At 51.6% G+C, this 17,732-nt stretch overlaps 1 protein-coding gene across 6 annotated transcripts in view; it reads right to left on the reverse strand.

Moving 5' to 3' along the window:
- Positions 1-17,732, reverse strand: part of AIFM3 (apoptosis inducing factor, mitochondria associated 3) — a 50,662-nt gene that overhangs the window by 21,849 nt on the left and 11,081 nt on the right. For all 6 annotated transcript variants that reach the window (XM_014942526.1, XM_014942612.1, XM_014942772.1 and 3 more), the window contains exons 3-6: positions 10,485-10,698; positions 4,325-4,434; positions 2,223-2,332; positions 818-862 (exon numbers count right to left, since the gene is read on the reverse strand). In XM_014942526.1, the coding sequence (XP_014798012.1) occupies positions 818-862; positions 2,223-2,332; positions 4,325-4,434; positions 10,485-10,698 (479 nt within the window). The remainder of the gene's footprint in view (positions 1-817; positions 863-2,222; positions 2,333-4,324; positions 4,435-10,484; positions 10,699-17,732) is intronic.

A 17,732-nucleotide genomic window follows, 5' to 3' on the forward strand; every position in this document is an offset into this window, starting at 1 on the left:
CAACCTATGAGAGCACACCACTGTAGCCCTGCTGCACAGACCCCCACTTGCCAGCTACTGGAGGCCAAAATCCATTTCTGGTAGAGGGTACAGGCTCACCCTCCTCATCACATCCCACCTGAACCAGCTGGAGTAGAAGTGCTGCCATTCAGGTGACCTCTCTGGATTTAACCCAAGTGCTGTAATGGTCTGGCTGTTTCTGAGCAGCTGGGTTCACACATGCATATATGCAAATGTGCGTCAGAAGGTGGCTTTTCATGGAAAGAAAGATGGCAGCTCTGAATGGGCTTCATTCCACATACTATCTGAGGGGATGAGACCCATCCCTGCCCACAGAGCAGGCTCCTCTCCAGCAAAAGGAGCTGGACTCAAGTGGGAGCACAGATGACCTCTGTCATCCCCGTGCCACATTCAGACCCAGCAGACAAGGCAAAAAAGCTGTTTCCATGGGCCAACTAAATCAAAAGTTGCTACAGGTCTAAGGAAACACAGGACAAGTTCAGGACAAAGACCTCCTGGATCCATGGACACCCCAACTCAGGTGTCTGGCCGGGAAGCTGGGGGAGCACAGGCAGGACAGGAGGGGGACACAACACCTCCTGCCTCCATACGAACTTCAGGCTGTTGCTTGAGACAGGACAGGGTCAGGTGGACCTTTCTTTGGTTTACCCATGTTGGATGCTCACACATCCTTCTGTTCAGGCACTGCTTCCCCTGCCATGGAGCCCACAGAAAAGCATTTCCCCTCTCCCCCCACGCGCACAGACCAAAAAGCAAAAGTATGGGCCTTGATTTTGGGATGCCCGAGGCCCCTCACCTGCTTGCTTGCTCGGATGTACACCTTCTCCTTCTCAATCTTCACCTGAGGGTGACAGAACAGCAGTGGTTTGCAGGCCGGTGAGTGCCTCTGGCACAAAGAGAGCGATTCCTCCCTCTGTGCAACAGCTAACGAACGGAGCAGCGATCTCACCAGGTCTCCTGTAGAGCGGCTCAGACCATGCCAGGGCTCACCCCAGCTCAAGGCTGTGGGATGTCTCCTGTCTCTTATCAACTATGCACCAATGGTTAGTGTAAAACCTGATCCGTATCTCAGGCTTACGGCGTGTTCCTCAGTCCCACCCCACTCCTGGACAAGAGACCCAGACTGTCCACCTCTACCCTTAGGTTCCCAGGAGGTGTCTGATGCCTGTAGGTGGGTGCAAGGGGAGCTGCAGGGAGGAAGGAGAGCTGGGTGAGGTGCCACTGGCTACCCCAGCATGTGCTTGGAAAATGTTTGCTCCGTGCCTTAAAAGACCATGCTTATCCCAACGCAAACAGCCATTTTGCTGATGACAACAAGCTGAGTGATGTAGTTGACATTCTAGAGGGACAGGATGCCATCCAGAGGGACCTGGACAAGCTCAAGAAGTGGGCTCATGTGAACCTCATGAAGTTCAGCAAGGCCAAGTGCAGGGTCCTGCACCTGGGTCATGGCAATCCCTGATATCAATACAGGCTGGAGGATGAAGGGATTGAGAGTAGCCCTGAGGAGAAGGGTTTGGGCGTACTGGTGGATGAAAAGCTGGACATGAACTGACAAGTGTGCTGGCAGCCCAGAAAGCTACCTGCATCCTGAGCTGCATCACCGGTGGGTCAAGGGAGGGGATTCTGCCCTGCTACTATGCTCTGGTGACAACCCCACCTGGAGTCCAGCTCTGGGGCCCCCAACATCAGAAGGACATGGAACTGTTGGAGAAAGTCCAGAGGAGACAACAAAAAAGGTCAGAGAGCTTGAGCACCTCTGATCAAGGACAAGCTGAGAGAGTTGGGATTGTCTAACCTGGGGAAGAGATGGGTCCAGGGAGACCTTATTGCAGTCTTTCAATACCTAAAGGGGGCCTATAGGAAAGCTGGGGACAGAATTTTTAGCAAGGCTTGTTGCGATAGGACAAGGGCTAATGATTTTAAACTAAAAGAGAGTAGATTCAGACTGCACATAGGGAAGAAATGTTTTACAATGAGGGTGGTGAGACAACTGAACAGGTTACCAAGAGAAATTTTGGATGCTCCATCCCTAGAGGCATTCTAGGTCAGGTTGGAGGGGCTCTGAGAAATCTATCTGGTGAAAGATGTCCCTGCTCATTGCAGGGGTGCTGGACTAGGTGCTCGTTAAGGTCCCTTCCAACCCAGACCATGCTGTGATTCTGTGAGTTCCTCTGCTGCTGCAAGAACAAAGGTCTCACCTGAAACCTGGGTAAGCTGTCCAAGCCAGGAAAGTCCTCTATGTCTCCTGTGCTGATGTTGAAGCAAGCTCCGTGCCAGGGACAGCGGACTCTTCCTTTGGACAAAACCCCTGCAGGAAACATGGCAGAGTAGAGTTGGTGCTGCCCCGCTGCTCCCTCCCACCCCTGCCCCACGATCCAGCTGCCATGACCTGGCCAGGGCAGGGGTGGCAGAGGCCAGGTCTCCCTCCTGCTGTCCCCATGATGGTGGACTCCTCAGCTTCTTCACAACGTGAATGCCACTGCTGAGCGAGGCTGACCTCATGAAGGCTGAATACTGTTGCCCAGGGCTGCCTGTGGCAGAAGGAGCTGTGCTGCTCCATGCAGACCAGCTTCAATGTTCAGACTCTGCAAGCATGTCCCCATGACACTCCTTTACCTAGAGGTGTCACCTCTCCCACAGGACACGTGGCAGCTGCTGTGGACCAGGATGGTCAACAGCATCTTGGCTACTTGATGTGGAGTTCTCTTAACCTGCATGTGGGACTGGAGCAGCTGTTTGGGATAGAGGGTGAACGCAGTACCCAACTGGGATCTTCTCTGAGGGATCCCATCTAAATGCTGTGGCTGACAGTGCCCTTCCAGCACCTCTGAGCACAGATCCAAAGCTGCCTGCTCTGCCTGGGACATAATCTCACTCTCCAGCAGGACCTGGGGCTGCAGTCTCCAGGGTCTTGCTGTCACCTCCACAAGCTTCAGGAGCACCAGAAGCAAGCAGCGCCTCGAGTGGAGCATCACTTATTTGGAGCAGGTGTGTTCCAGAGCAGACACCAATGCAGCAAGGAGCCTACTCACTGCCTCGAAAGCATGGGGCAGACCCAAAGCCATGAGTTTACTCCTCCCACGTGTTTGCTCAGAGGCTACCTTGGACTTTGATGTTCCCTGCCTGGAAGAGCTGGCTTACAACACACGGGCAGAGCGAGCGGTGCCACATCTCATCACCCACCCCACCTGGGACGCGGGGGCAGCCCCCGCACTTACTCCTGCAGCAAGTCCTGTATTCCCAGCAAGACCCCTCTGTGAGCAGCCACTCCCAGGGATGTGCCTGCAGGTCTCTGAAAGGCAGGTGGGCTCCCACCTCTGCTGGCCACCGGGGCAGTGCGGGCCTCTTCTGCCCCACTCAGAGGGCTGCTAGCCCCAGGCGAGGGGATGAGCATGGCCACCTGCACCCAGCACTGCTGCTGGGCCAACAGAGCTGCAAGGGCACTCAGCAGGATGCTCTGCTGTCTCCCCCAGGATCCCACCTCTGGCAATGTGCCCCTTGCCCCCAGCTTGGCTGAGACACTTCAGCGCGCAGCCAGGCCAGCGCTGCCTGCTGCCATCACTCAGACTCTGGGTAGGGACCTGCCTAAAACCCACGCTGAGAAACTGCCAGGATGCGTATTTTTTAAGTGCCAAGATGGGAAACCACTGTACTTCATCCTGCTTCAATCAATAACACCAGGAGCATTATTTTTTTTGCTACTGAAAGTTTGCTACTGAAGGGTTCCCGTCAGCCCAAAGAGCTTACTCCTGTCCCCAGAAACAGGACTTTGATGCACAGGGAGCTGTGGTTTTGTGGGGTTTTTTAAGACTGCATGGCCTGAAAAATCATAAGGTGATTTTTTTTTTTTCCCTTTAAGACATTCTAACTCCTCAGTGGTTGGGAACTGATAAACTGAACAATACGAAACATAGCTTTGCATGGGAACAGCGAGCTGCAGCTGTTTCCTACCATCAAAGAGAGGTTCAGCTCCAGCTGAAGAATGAAGCAGATGCCAAATTTAATGGTGCCTGTGCCATTTTGTTCTCCAAAGTCACCTAAAGAAGCCCCAGCCATGTGACCAGCAGTGGCAAGCTGGGGTCACTAGCAAACCAGATTTGTGGCAAAGAGCTCCCAGGAGGTTTGTGCACCCCCAGCTTTCTGCCCATGCCTTCCTCCAGTGAGAAGATGCCAAGATGATGCTGAGCGTGTGGCACAGCACTGCCCCATGCCTGGCACCACAGCTGAGTGAACACTGGGGCATCTTGTGCCAACACTTCGATGCCCTTGGTTAGTCTCCCAGGATGTGATGCAGACTGACCTTTGACCAGTGGAGCCCCATAATGAGGACACTTGTGTCCCACGGCGTGGAACTCGCCGCTCTCCTTGATGAGCAGAGCCTTCCCGCAGCCCAGGTCCACTTCCCGCATCCTGGGGAGGAGGAGCACGGAAAACACATGGCAGAACATCTGCCTGGCAGGGAATGCCACCCCCTCACCCTGCACCCCAGCCCTGGTCCCACCAGGCTTCCGCCCTCCTTCAGCTTGCTCACCACCAGCTCCAGGTGACTTACAGATGTGGGTCACTCCTGTCACCAAGCTGGCTTTGGAGGTGGCTCTGCTGGTCCTAGCCTGGGGCACATCCAAGCATTGTGTGGCAGCTCCTTCATCCATCACTGTGCGAAGAGATGACCTAAAGCACCTCGCCAGCTGCTCAGGAAGCAGCTAGTCGTCTCCACCTGAGTCCAGGGACTCAGAATAAAGCTTTTCAGCATGCAGTGGGAGCAAGAAGCCAAACTGGTTCAACTGCGACATCACCTCCCCTCCTGGCCCCAGCAGCAAACACAGCATTTCTGAGACTCGAATACCAGGAGAGGTGATTCTGACCCTTTGTGTACTCCAGCCTTGGGGTCTGCCTCACTGCGCCCCAAGGGGTCATGCTTTGGCCCTGGCTACATCCCAGGGTCAACAACATGGGTCATCTTTGCCTGATAAAACCCTCAGGACAGCAGATACCTATGTGTGACCTCCTTGCTGTTTCCCTCAGCTGTTTTCACAGAGCAAAGCTCACACAGTGACCTTCCCACCTGCTCGGGGCTGGTGGCCCCAGCTCTGTGCCACCAAGGTCCCTCCTGCTGCTAGACTCAGCCTCATGTTTGCACAGGAGCCAACTCAACCCTCAAGCCATTCTCTGGGGAGATTCAGGTGCTCTTTGAAAGACCGCAGTTGCTGGTGTGGTACCCTGGACAAAAGAGTGATTAGCAGAGCAGGAATCCTTTATACACAAAGCTTTGCCATTTTTCAGCTCTCTGGGTCACACCTCCCCAGCTGCAGCCACCTGGTCCTTGACCGGGCCAGGCTGAGGCTCCAGTCACCCCTGCCCTGGCCAAAAGCATCTCTTTGCCCATCATGCATCTTATCTGCAAAGACAGAAAGAGCAACTGAGCATCCCCATCTGCTGGATGAGTGATTAATGATGCCATTAGTGCTGGAAAGCAGCATTTTAGAAAACCCTTTCTAACTCCCTTGGCTTGTCCAAGAGCTGACCGGCAGCACCCCCGGTTCAGCAGAGCCATGCTGAGTGATGCCCACCTCTGCATCAGCCACAGCCTGGGTGCAGCATCCCCCATCAGTGGTGCATTGGCCCACAGCAGCTGGTCCCCCAGGGACTGGCATCTCCTCCCCAGTGGCCAGTGGCACTCAGCTGGCCGTGCCATGTTGCTCGGTGTGCTTCAGGCTGGCCGAGCATGAGTTTTGCAAAGTAGCTGCAACATGTGATTTTATTTGCAATTTTCCAAGCCCTGCAGACCATATACTGAACTGGGCTGCATTTAGGCAGTTGCATCCCATAGTATCCTCCTGGAGAAACTGGCTGCCCATGGCTTGGATTGGAGGACTCTCCACTGGGTTAAAAACTGACTGAAGACTGGGCCCAGAGAGTGGTGGGGAATGGAGTTAAATCCAGTTGGTGGCCAGTCATGAGTGGTGTCCCACAGGGCTGGGTACTGGGACCCGTTCTCTTTAACATCTTCAATGATCTGGATGAGGGGATAGAGTGTACCCTCAGTAAGTTCACAGATGACACCAAGCTGGGTGGGAATGTCAACCTGCTGGAGGGTAGAGAGGCTTTGCAGAGGGATCTAGACAGGCTGGATGGATGGGCTGAGGCCAATGGGATGAGGTTCAACAAGGCCAAGTGCCAGGTCCTGCACTTGGGTCACACCAACCCCCTGCAGTGCTACAGGCCTGGGGAAGAATGGCCTGGGGGTGTTGGCCAACTGTCAGCTGAACATGAGCCAGCAGTGTGCCCAGGTGGCCAAGAAGGCCAACAGCATCCTGGCCTGTGTCAGGAACAGTGTGGGGAGTAGGACCTGAGAGGTGATCGTCCCCCTGTACTCAGCACTGGTGAGGCCCCACCTTGAGTACTGTGTCCAGTTTTGGGCCCCTCACTACAAAAAAGACATTGAGGTGCTGGAGCGGGTCCAGAGAAGGGCAACAAAGATGGTGAGGGGTCTGGAGAATAAGTTTTATGAGGAGAGGCTGAGGGAGCTGGGGGTGTTCATCCTGGAGAAAAGGAGGCTGAGGGGAGACCTTCTCGCTCTCTACAACTCTCTGAAGGAAGGCTGTAGTCAGGGAGTTTGGTCTCTTCTCCCAAGTCACAGGTGACGGGATAAGTGGAAACGGCCAGGAGACATTCAGATTGGATATTAGGAACAATTTTTACACAGAAAGGGTTATTAAGCCTTGGAATGGGCTGCCCAGGGAGGCGGTTCAGGCACTATCCCTGGAGGTATTTAAAAGACGGGTTGACATAGTACTTAGAGACATGGTTTAGTGATGTGGGTGTGTTTTTGTTTTTTGTTGGTGTTTTTTTTTATTAGAGTTAGGTTGATGGTTGGATTAGATGATCTTAAAGGCCCCTTCCAACCTAGACAATTCTATGATTCTGTGATTATGCTGGGCAGTTGAACTATCTGCTGAAATAGGAGTCTTTCAACCATTCATCATTTCCAGGAGGCTGCAAGACTTGGGTACAGGAGGCTCCAGCACTGAGACCCCCACTCCTCATCCTGCCCAGATCTTTGTCAACAGGATTTCTGCAGCTTTCCAGCCACAGCTGGCACTGCCCAAGCTCCATTGTGTGAGACTGATGTTGCTCTGCACTGAGCAGAGCTTTACTCTCTGCTCTCTTACTATGTCTCCACCAGGTCTTCATCCCAATATGTCCTGTGCCCTTTCTCTTCTCACCACTCAGGTGCTCCCTTTCCACCCAACAGCCCTGACACAACCTGTGCAATCCATGGCCCTGTGGAAGGCACTGAACCTCTTCCCAATGCAATTATCAGCAGCTGCTTCCCCACAGCACAGCCTCCCAGCCCACCACAGAGGAAAGCAGAGAGATGAGGAGCGAGCCCTCATTTTGCAGGGAGCTGGGCACAGAGTGCAGAGCTGCTGTTCCCTGGAAACATCCCCTCTTCCAGCCAGAAAGACTGTCCCTGCACAACTCAATGTTTACCAGGAAATCCTGGTTGTTCCCACTGCACAAAGTGGACATTCTCTACAGCAAGCCTGGCACGTTGCATTTGGTGTACCAAATACACCACTGTGCACCCAGCAAACCCCATGTGCTCAAGAAAGCTACTGGCATGTGTGATCCCTCAATGCTGTTCATGCATGATAGGTCCTAGCATCTCAGAAGAATGGGACTCACTTTGCATGTTTCTTTCTCTTTGGGTAACATCCCAGCTCTATCCCGTCACTTGCACCCAACCTACAGAGACACTTGTCCCACTCTGTTTCACAGCCGTGGAGATGAGACCAGGGCTCAGTCCACCAGCACTCTTGTAACACCTTTAGACCCACCTTGGACAAGTCTTTGTCCAGGTGCCTGCTCCACCTGCATCAACTGTCCCACTAGATTAAAGACAAATGCTCAATTTCCTTGCCATCTCAGGCAAAAACAGCAGCAGACCTCGTCATGCCTGCCCTTGAGAGCCATTTTGTCCCAGTAAATTGGCAGCCCTGCTCCCGGGTGTTGCAGCTTTGCTCCCTCCCCATGTTGGACACTTGGACGTCCTTCCATTAGTACAAGGAGAATACAACAGTACAAGTCCTACTGCATTCCTCAGCTGTGCAGATAAAACCTTCAGTTAAATGATAACCATAACTCTATGGGAAGATAAGATATGCGAAAGAGTTTACAACTTAACCAAGGAACTACGTGATCTGAGAGACTCAAAAACAGGACCTGGTGTCTTCAAGGCAGCACACAGCCACCTGCAAGGCTCCTGATCCCACACTCACTCCAGAGTGAGCAAGAGGATGATTTACTGCTCCCTGCTGAGCTATTTATTCTGTTGGGAATTTGTCCTGTTTCCCCACTCCTCTCCCCACTTGGGAAGCACCAGCTAAAACTCAGCTTTGGCCTGCAAAGGACCTTTGCTCGAGAGTCAAGGGAGCACTGGGGACTGTTTTCTGTCTGCAGCTCATTGACCTCCCCCAGTTAGCCTTATGGGAGGCTCGCTGGGTACAGCAGCAGAGTTTATCCTCCAGTAGCTTTTACTGACTCTCTTGAGACCATCTTGGTACCAGAAAGATAGAAAGCATGAGCAGAAAGAATAGCCTGTCCTTGCAGACTTTACTAACACAAGGTAGAGGTGCCCGGACCCTTGTGTCAGTGCCCCGCACTGTGCTCATGCACAGCCCTTCCCAGCACGCTCCTTGGGAGCAGCATCCCAGAAAACCTCGCAGGGTATCAGAGCAAGAAGAGAGTCCTTTGGTCTGGCCCGTTGCTGTGGGACCTTCTTGCAGCACTTCTCTTTTGAGCTAGAAAAAAAAAAAACTATTCTCAACTTAAAATGTGCAGGGATAGCAAGTCTACCCCCCTGCCTGGTAGTGCGTTTCAGTAGCTGAATGCATACACGGTTGAAGTGTGAGCCCAGCTTCCAGCCCGATGCTAGTTTCTAGCCCTGGCTTTAGCTGAGGAGCTCCCCGTTACAGCCGCCTGCAGCCAGGCGCCCCCCCCTCACCTTCCCCATGACTGGCACAGTCTCACCTACAGTACTCCATGTTTTCCAGCCAACATATCTGTTGCAGCCCTATTTTTCCAATGTTGTTCTTGCCCTGGGACACTAAAGCAGAGCACGCATTTTTTAGTAACACCCCAAGCACGAAGTTGGCAGAAGCTGCCTCCATGGACCCTTGGTGCTCAGCCATTAGGCTATGTCTTGACACTGGAATAAAGCTCTCCTTGTGCAACCGGTATTTCCCAGGACAGTCTCCCCGTTTTCCTTCGCTCCAGCTTCAAGACAATCCCGGTCACTGCCTGTGCTCTGCCCCAGGTCCCCTCGTCCCCAGCCTGGCTGTTCCTGCTCACCTACACAGGCAGTGGTGGGTGGCCCATCACTGCCCAGAAGCAGCTCTGCAGCCACTGCACTTGCGTTCCAGTCCTGTGCATCTCTCCCAACTCCTCACCCCCACCTCTCGCTGGAGGAGGTGCCTGCAGATCCTCCAGCACCCCTCTGAGCTCCAGCAGAGCTTGCAGAGCCAGCCATACCTCATCATGTGAAGATTTAATCCAACAGAGTCCAGTGCATCCCTCTGTAGAACAGCCTAATAAGTAAAATCCCACCACAATGAAAAAACCAGTTTATTCCTGGATGAACTTACCTAATGAGAAGAATTTAAAGCCCATGAAGCCCCTTAAGTTTAGCACAAAGTACTTTAGAATATTATCACAAGCAATAGTTCAGTTTAAAGTAAAGTTTAAAGCTGCTAGACTCCTGCTGTGTCCCACACACCTGACATCATTCCCTCACTAGAATAAAAGCTATTTCAAACTACAATTTCTTTCACAGAACGACAGAGCCCGCTGAGATGTTGGCCACAAACAGAACATGCTGCAGAAAGGGCTTATCTACCCTAGCAGAGAAACACCAGCCTGTAAAGCATGGTGTCCAGGACAGGCACCTTTTGTACTTCAGAAAAATCTTAAATCAGGTCAGTGAAACTGTACACAGCTGAAGTGTGTTGCTATTAGCAAAAGATTTGGAAAACTGCATCTTTGATGAAACTGCAAATTGAAAGAGATGAGCTCAGCCAGAAGAGCAAGGCACTGCAGAAGTGATGGAGCACACAATCTGCCCCACCAGCTCCACCCATGCTACTCACACTGCTTTGTGAAACTACTAAGGCTATAAATTTGTTAACATAAGCTGAGCAGATCCTGTTGAGAAATTTTGCTACAGAACATCACAGCTTTTTAAAACAAGTCCCAGGGTGGACCTTGCAGGGAAGAGCAGACCTTCTGGGAAAAAAAAACAGTAGTCACTTGTATGTGATGTAATTTTTTAAGATGAAATCAAAAATATTATTTTACTAAGTTAAATTATCACTTCCAGAAACTCTAAAGAAGAAGACAGGGGGGTTGGTTTGGGTTATAAGATTTCTCAAGTTTTACCTGCAAAAATTTTAGGCACTTACTGTCCATTCTCCAGGTCCTTCACGTGGCACACAGATGCCTCCACCACATCCTTTGGGTTGTGGTAGGGGTTGCTGGCAATGGGATGCTCCTCCAGGTGATAATGCCGGGCAGTCCCGTTGACTTTGTAGATCAGGGGGCTGGCTTTCCCGTTGGGTGACATCTCTTCCTTGCTTCTCTCCTTCTCAGGTATCACAACTTCAATTTTCACTTCAACTGCAGAAACAAATAGAAATCTTCACAAAAATGAAGCCAGGGGTTCTGCTGCCATTCTGCCTCTCCCTCCTTCCCTGGACTCCAAAAGGGGCTGACAGACATCAGAACAGACATTTTTTTGTTGGCTTGCTTGAGAAGATAAAGCATTTAATATCAAACTCAGCTTGATTACCCAAGCCCATTATTCCACTGATCTTTCTCAACTGGGCACCTCTGCATGCATAAAATACGTATCCTTGCAAGCAGGCATCAGTCATGGGTGCAAAACAACTCCTCAGTCACAGTTCCTGTCCTGTTTAGTGGAAAACAGCTTCAGGCAGCTAGATGTGAGGCATGCCAAGGCCTCTGGGGCTCAGACAGACTTCAAAAAAGCCCTTTAATTGTTTGTAGATAACATTAACTGAAAGAGAAAGCCAACACTGCACAGTGCATAAAGCTGCTTCATTAGACGGAGACCAGTTAATAAGGAACTAGAAATATACAAAATTATTTCTGCATGAGGTTTTCAGCGTAGAGTGAACCTTGAGCATTAAGTGAGAAAAGCAAGGATTGTCCGTTCCACTGAGGCATACACCATTGAACAGGGTTTGACACTAAAAGCATCCCTGGCCTGGGGAAACAGCACAGCACATCCCTCCCACCATCAGAGGGGACACCAGAGCCTGCAGGTCCCCTCGTCCCATCGCCACCCTGGGTGCTACCACGGGCAGTGATGGAGCAAGGCAGCCCTGGCAGGCCCCTTGTGCCTCGGCTGGGACCTGCTGCCGGCGCTGCCCTCCCCACGCAGGGATGGAGGGGGAGCAGTGGGGCTGGAGGTGGCCCTCCTCAGCCACCCAGGTGAAGACATGCCAAGCTCCATCCAGCCTCGCCGTGCACCCACCCGCTGCCCCATGCCCAGGGAAACAGGATGGAGGCAGGAACATCAGAGGAAGCTGGTGATGAGCTCTCACATCATAAAGTGAAATATATCCCTTTAGCTCCTAGGGACTTCATAAAACTAAAGCCATTAATATTTATAATAAACCCCAGGGGAGTTCTATAGCGAGCCAGGGGTAAAGGCCAGAGACTGAAGAAGTGTCTCAAGCAACCGGGAGATTGTTGAGCTCTCCCTGTCTTATAAATGTCATAAACAGGAAAAGATGTAGAAGATAAAAATTAAAGCTCACAACCTAACAAGTTTAGGAAAGACAAAGAGAGGGGAACAATGTGCCCCAGAAGAGAGAGACCAGCCCTGCAGCAAGAGAAGGGAGCTGGGTCTTCCCAGCTTCATCAGTTGCTCCAGACCATTTATTGTAATCCCATTGAGAGGACAGTGGCAGAAAAGCTCAGGGTGAAGGTCATTCACTTAGGAAAGGAGAAAAGCAAGTGGCCATGGCTGCCCAGGCACCAAAGGCAGGCAGTTGTTTCGAGCCCTACAAGTTTCTGCTTTTTGTGCCAGCTCAGCAGGGCAGGGGATGGGGTGTTTTTTTGCCAAAGTGCCAAATCCTGGCACTTGCCAGGGGCAGAATTCACTGAGGGCACTGAAAGATAGGTCCCGTCAAGCAATTTTCTGTGTATTCATGCTGAACCGGCAGAAAATGTGAATTTCTGTTGCATTACTGCAGCTGCTAGCTCAGGGGCTATTGCAAACTAATAGGCCCAGCACCATGCATTTAAAAAAAATTGTCTTATGACCAAATTTGTTCCTGGAGCTCTACAGAAGCAGCCCAGCTCCCTGCAGGTACCCAGCAAAGAAGCCACTTGCCCTAAGCACTGTTTTGCTATCACATTTGGAAAAGCAGACACAGATTTTCCAGGATAAAGTTAGGAAATCTAACAAACATTATTTCTACCAATGGATCAAACATTTATCTGGAGTGAAGGTGGCTGTTCAGCCTTGCAGCCAGACACCGGAGCCAGGTAGCATGACGCTGCTGCTGCCGACCATGGCACAGGACGGGACGGACCGGCACTGGCAAAGCGGGCAGCTCCGAGCCCTTACGATGGTGTTGATGCCATTCCCCCATCTCTCCCTTGGCCCGATGCCCCAGAGCTTTGTTTTCCAAACTACATTTGGGTCAGGTGAGCACCTGGAGTGCTCACTGATCCTCGAGCATATGAACCTGAGGGGATGAAGGCAGAAATTTAGCTCTGAGCTCTTCACTTCTCTCCCAGTCAGAAAAACATATGCAAAAGCAGCAGGTCACTGGCACCAGTACGTGACGGTGCTCCCAGCTGTCCCCACTCAGCACTCACCGACACTGCTGGGCAAATGTCCAGAGCAAAAGAAAAGGGGGTACAAAGTCTTTCCCTCTCTTATTTCAGCCCCCACACTTCACCACTTGCCTCTCCGGGGAACAATTCCCACTTGCCTCTCCCTGACACTTTATCCCCCCTTTTTTCCCTCCTCCTCCTCCTTGTCACCCGTGGCCCCATGCGGCGTGTCCCTCTGGCCAGAGACCTGCATTCCTGAGGGATGATCCCTCCAGGAATCCAGGGCTCAGTGGCACCTGAGCTGATCCTGCAAACTGCTTCAATTGCCATCAGGGAAAATGACATTTAAATGAAATATTTATAAATCCAAGTTTAATTCTGAAATCCGATTGGCATGGTGTGGCTGGGTCCAGTGTGCTCCCTCCCTTTGACAATCATTTTCTATAACTGCTGGAAGAAGTTCCTGACCTTAAAGCAAATGGTTTGGAAAGTTTTAGGCACATGCCTACAAATCTGTGCCGTGGCCCCCGCTCCTTGGGGACGGGCCGAAGCCACCACTGTCACACAGCAGTTCTGTCCTGGCCACACTGGTGGGGACAAGGGTGACAGCTGTAGTTTCCAGGGCAGAGCAACTGCTGCTCCCCAAACATGTATATATATATGCATCTAGAGATACAGATGTAGATACGCTGCTTGCCCTGTGCCACCAGCACCACTTATATACATGGGTGTGTATGTGGGTTTGTGTCTTCATGTACATTTGTAATATATATGTATTTTTTATCTCCCTCTGTATCCACACACAGATCTATATGAAGGACCAGGAGGCCAGGGATGAAAGCATTTCATAAGAATATATCAAAAAACCAGACAAACCAGTTGAGCCTTAGCAAGTGCTAATACCATACATCCACATCACCTCAGCACTTCCAGCTTTTAGTATTCAAAAGTCTGGAGTTAGCTCCCCAAAATCATAGAATTGCTTAAAATGTGGACTCTTGCCAAGACTATACATTTTGACCCTTTTATTTTTTCTCCCAGGTTTTCAGCCTCCAGGTCAAAGCATTGCTGGGACCCCTATGCACACGCCCAGGAACTGTGTCCCAACCCCATTCATCATGGTTGGCTCAGGGTTTTTTTTTCCCCACACTGTGGACACAATGCTCTTATGCTTTGCCTCATGCCATTAACACCTACCACTCAGTCATTCATACCCCATTACACCTCCTGTAATTTTTTTCATAGCCCAACACATCCCCCATAGATTCTTCTCCATCACTATTCACAGCCTTGTGGGAAAAGTCCAAGCCTCTGCCTGCTTTTAGGCAGGCGCCTGGACACAAGGCTGGAGATGTTGGCATCGACACTTGGGCAGAGTGGAGGTGCACCAGGTGGAGGGTGTCTGAGCTGCAGTGCAGGGCCACAGTCATTATTTTAAAAAATTAGGGTAATTAAATGACCCAAGACTTCTTTACCACAGGATTAGGTTCCCAGTGTGGCTCAGTGCCCTTCTAGAGGCTAAATTTAAACTACAGGTACGCGGCCATTTAAAGATACATATTTAAAATGGTAGAAATAATGAAAATACTAAGTTAATACTGCAGCGCAGCGGAAAGAGATAACTGGCCTGAGCCAAGAGCTGGCTTGAATCTGGGAGAGTCCGGGTAACTGAAGATGCCATAGGGGATGGAGGAGCCGGGCTGGCGGAGGGGAGAGCCACGTGTCCTCCTTTCCCAGCCACAGACCCCTGCGACGCCTCAGGGTTTGCTGCTCGGGGGCTGCAGCACAGGGCAAACGAGCTCTGCGGGCAGGGAGCAGCCTTGTACTGGCCACAGTGTGCCACCAGCTCAGACAGCAGTGGCAGCCAGGAAAGCACCAAGGGTGGTGATGACGGAGAGACCAGCAGGGCACAGTAGGCACGGCCAGAAAGCCCAGTTTACCCCAGCAGGGTTTGTTTTCCCACAGCCAGCACCGAGTAAATCCACCGCTGTGGGACACATTTGGGTCTCACTGCCCTCCGGAGCTGTGCTCTGATGGCATCCCCAGGCTGGTCCGCGCTGCCTCTGCACTGCAAACCTTGGGGACAGCTACTCTAGGTGGTCCCAAAGAGATTCCAAACCATTTCTATTAAAAATGACAGAGCTAACAACAAAACCGCCATGTCAAACATGCCCAGCTGTACCCTCCCTCTCCAGACTCCCCGCTCAGCAAATGCCACGCTCCTAAAAACCAGGAGGTCGGACTTGCCAGCCAAGCCTGGGGGCACCCTCAGGGCCAAGCCCAGGAGGACACACGGCCCATGGGAGCCCCCCAGCAACACCCTTGCCAAGGGAACACATTCCCTGCTCAGAGACAAATGCAACCCCTGTGCGAGGGCAATGCTCACCACAGACACGCCGTGCTGCGCCGGAGCTGCTGCCCTGCCCCACCATCACACACGGAGCCCAGCGGAGAGCACAAAGAAAAATAATCACAACTTTATAGGTTTTGCAAGCTGTTCTCCCAGGCCTGGTGCAGAGACACTGCTGCTGCAGCTCCCACCGAGCACGGTGGTTCCCTTCACCCATCGTCCTGACCTGGCTGCTGCTCCCGAGCAGCGCTGGGATCCCATGCAGGCTGCCAGCTGGCAGCTCATCGCCTCTGCATCACCCACCCTGAGCAAAACCAGAGAAAAAAAATTATGCAGAGATTGAGAACTGGGCCTTCAGAAGAGGAGCCGGCATCACGGGATTGCAGCACTAGAGATAACAGAAGATTACTTCACTGCTTGAATATAAGCTCTTAATTAAACACTTAAATATCAGGATGGGATCGGGCACTGCAGCAGCAGTCAGGCTTCAGGGCTGGCCTCTGGTACAGCCAGCATAATTATTTACTGTTGCAGGACTCCACTCCCCAAAGCTCTTGTACCAGGGATCTGCTCATCAAAAGGTCTTCCTGGCACACAGCAACGTGTGTGCAACTTTAAGGTCATCTCGAGAAAAGCCAAGTGTGCTCAGGGGGACTGAGGGTCTCTCTTGGATACAAGAAGATGGAGCAGATAAGGACTTCGTATACATCTTTCAAAAGTGTCTAAATAAATTCTGCTAACATCAGGCTGCATCTGAAATATTCCCTCCATGTCAAAACAGCACTTATGGGGAAAATAGCTCTGTTCTGTCCTTCCATTATTTGCTTCTCATTCATACAGGGGATAGGCGAATTTTTAGAAATAGGCAAGTCCACTACTCAGTTCTGATGGTTCCCAGCTCCTGCAAGAAACAGGAATGACAAATACCATAAAAAGGCTGTGAAACCTTTTTGCCTGAACAATCAGTATTTGCAAATGTTTACCTCACTGCATTTGCAGGTTTTATAATCACCGAGATGGAGCATTGCAGTCAGTGTGTGCTAACAAGGGGCTGGGGAAAGGCTTGTTAAAAGCCTTTGAAGACTGCTAATCAAAACCAGAGCTGCAGAGCGCTGTGCATTAGAGGATGGCATTTTCAGTCATTTGGCCCTGCTATGCAAATGCAGCTCTACATGAAAATCTGCAGCTCAGGAAATACGCCTGCAGAGTGCTTTTATTCCTGCACCAGTCCAAGATTAAACACAATTTTGCTGATGGTATACAAAATAAAGTGGAACTGCCAGCAGAGTTTGTCACAAGTTTAGTCAACAAAGGCATTTATTCCTGGATGTGTTTTCACTCCTTGAACATTTCAGGGAAGGATATAAACAGCGTGGGTTTTCATGGAAGAAAACTTACTGTTCCCAGTGTCCAAAGCCACACTGCAATGGCCCATAAAATAACCACAGTACAGGTCAAGGCCAGAAAACCACCTTTATTTTCTGCTGTGCCTTGCAAAGCAAAGGCAGAGGACCTCACTCAGTGGATGCTCAGTAGGTTGCAGACAGGACTTGTATCTCCGCTTTGACCTTCCTGAGTCCTTCAAACCTGAAATCCCCACTGCCTGAGGTAGTGAAGACAAATTGCCAATAAAAGGTCCCCAAAATACATTTTTCCACCCACAAAGGCTAAGTGTGGATGCTGACTGATCTCACAAATCCACACAGCTATCTGACTCCCCTTGCCCTTGGGCACTAGCAGGCAGCAAGGACAGGGTCCTCCTTTAGCTCCCTCTTAGCTGACCAAAGCGAGATGCAGGATGGGAGCTCCTCTCGAAGGCACCTTCAGCAACGTTGATGGCACCAGCCCCCCATGCACCAGCATCAGTCCCTGGGCAACCACACTCAGGACCAAGGCTTAACATTGACACTTCCACGCCAGATGTCCCTCGACCTGTTTGCCTGCACCTCAGCCCCCTCCTCTCCTACGTACACCTACCTTCACCAAACCACAAAGACCCATGCAGGCCAGCTGCAGCAGGAGCGTGCAGGGCAAGGGGAACATCCTTGATACCCAGCTGCTTACAGCTGCTTTCCCCACCAGAAGCGGCACACACAGACAAGCTTCACCAAGAAAATGAAATCCAGAGAGTGGAGCGGCCCAAGGACCTGGCCTGGGTGGTGGGACTGAGAAAGCACCAAGAAATCAAGCAGTAGGTTCTCCTGCTCCTTCCCTGGTTATTCCCTCCCAGCAAGGACAAAACGAAGGGCTGGACAGTAAGTGGCAAAGCTGGGGTAGCAAGGAAGGTGCTGGAGCCACACGTTGGTATGGGGATGGTGTCACCCAAAAACCCACCCTGGGGCACAAGGGTCAGTCCAGCCCCCTGAACTGCAGGAAGGCAGAGGTGGGGGGGCAGGAGGACTTGGGACAGGGAAGAGCTGGCAGTGGGTCTTTGGATGGGGTCACAGGGTGGGGGTTGAGATCTCCTCCCACCCACCCAGCCAGCCCCCCC

This window comes from Calidris pugnax, unplaced genomic scaffold, assembly GCF_001431845.1.
Source record: "Calidris pugnax isolate Ruff unplaced genomic scaffold, ASM143184v1 scaffold7, whole genome shotgun sequence".
NCBI lineage: Eukaryota > Metazoa > Chordata > Aves > Charadriiformes > Scolopacidae > Calidris > Calidris pugnax.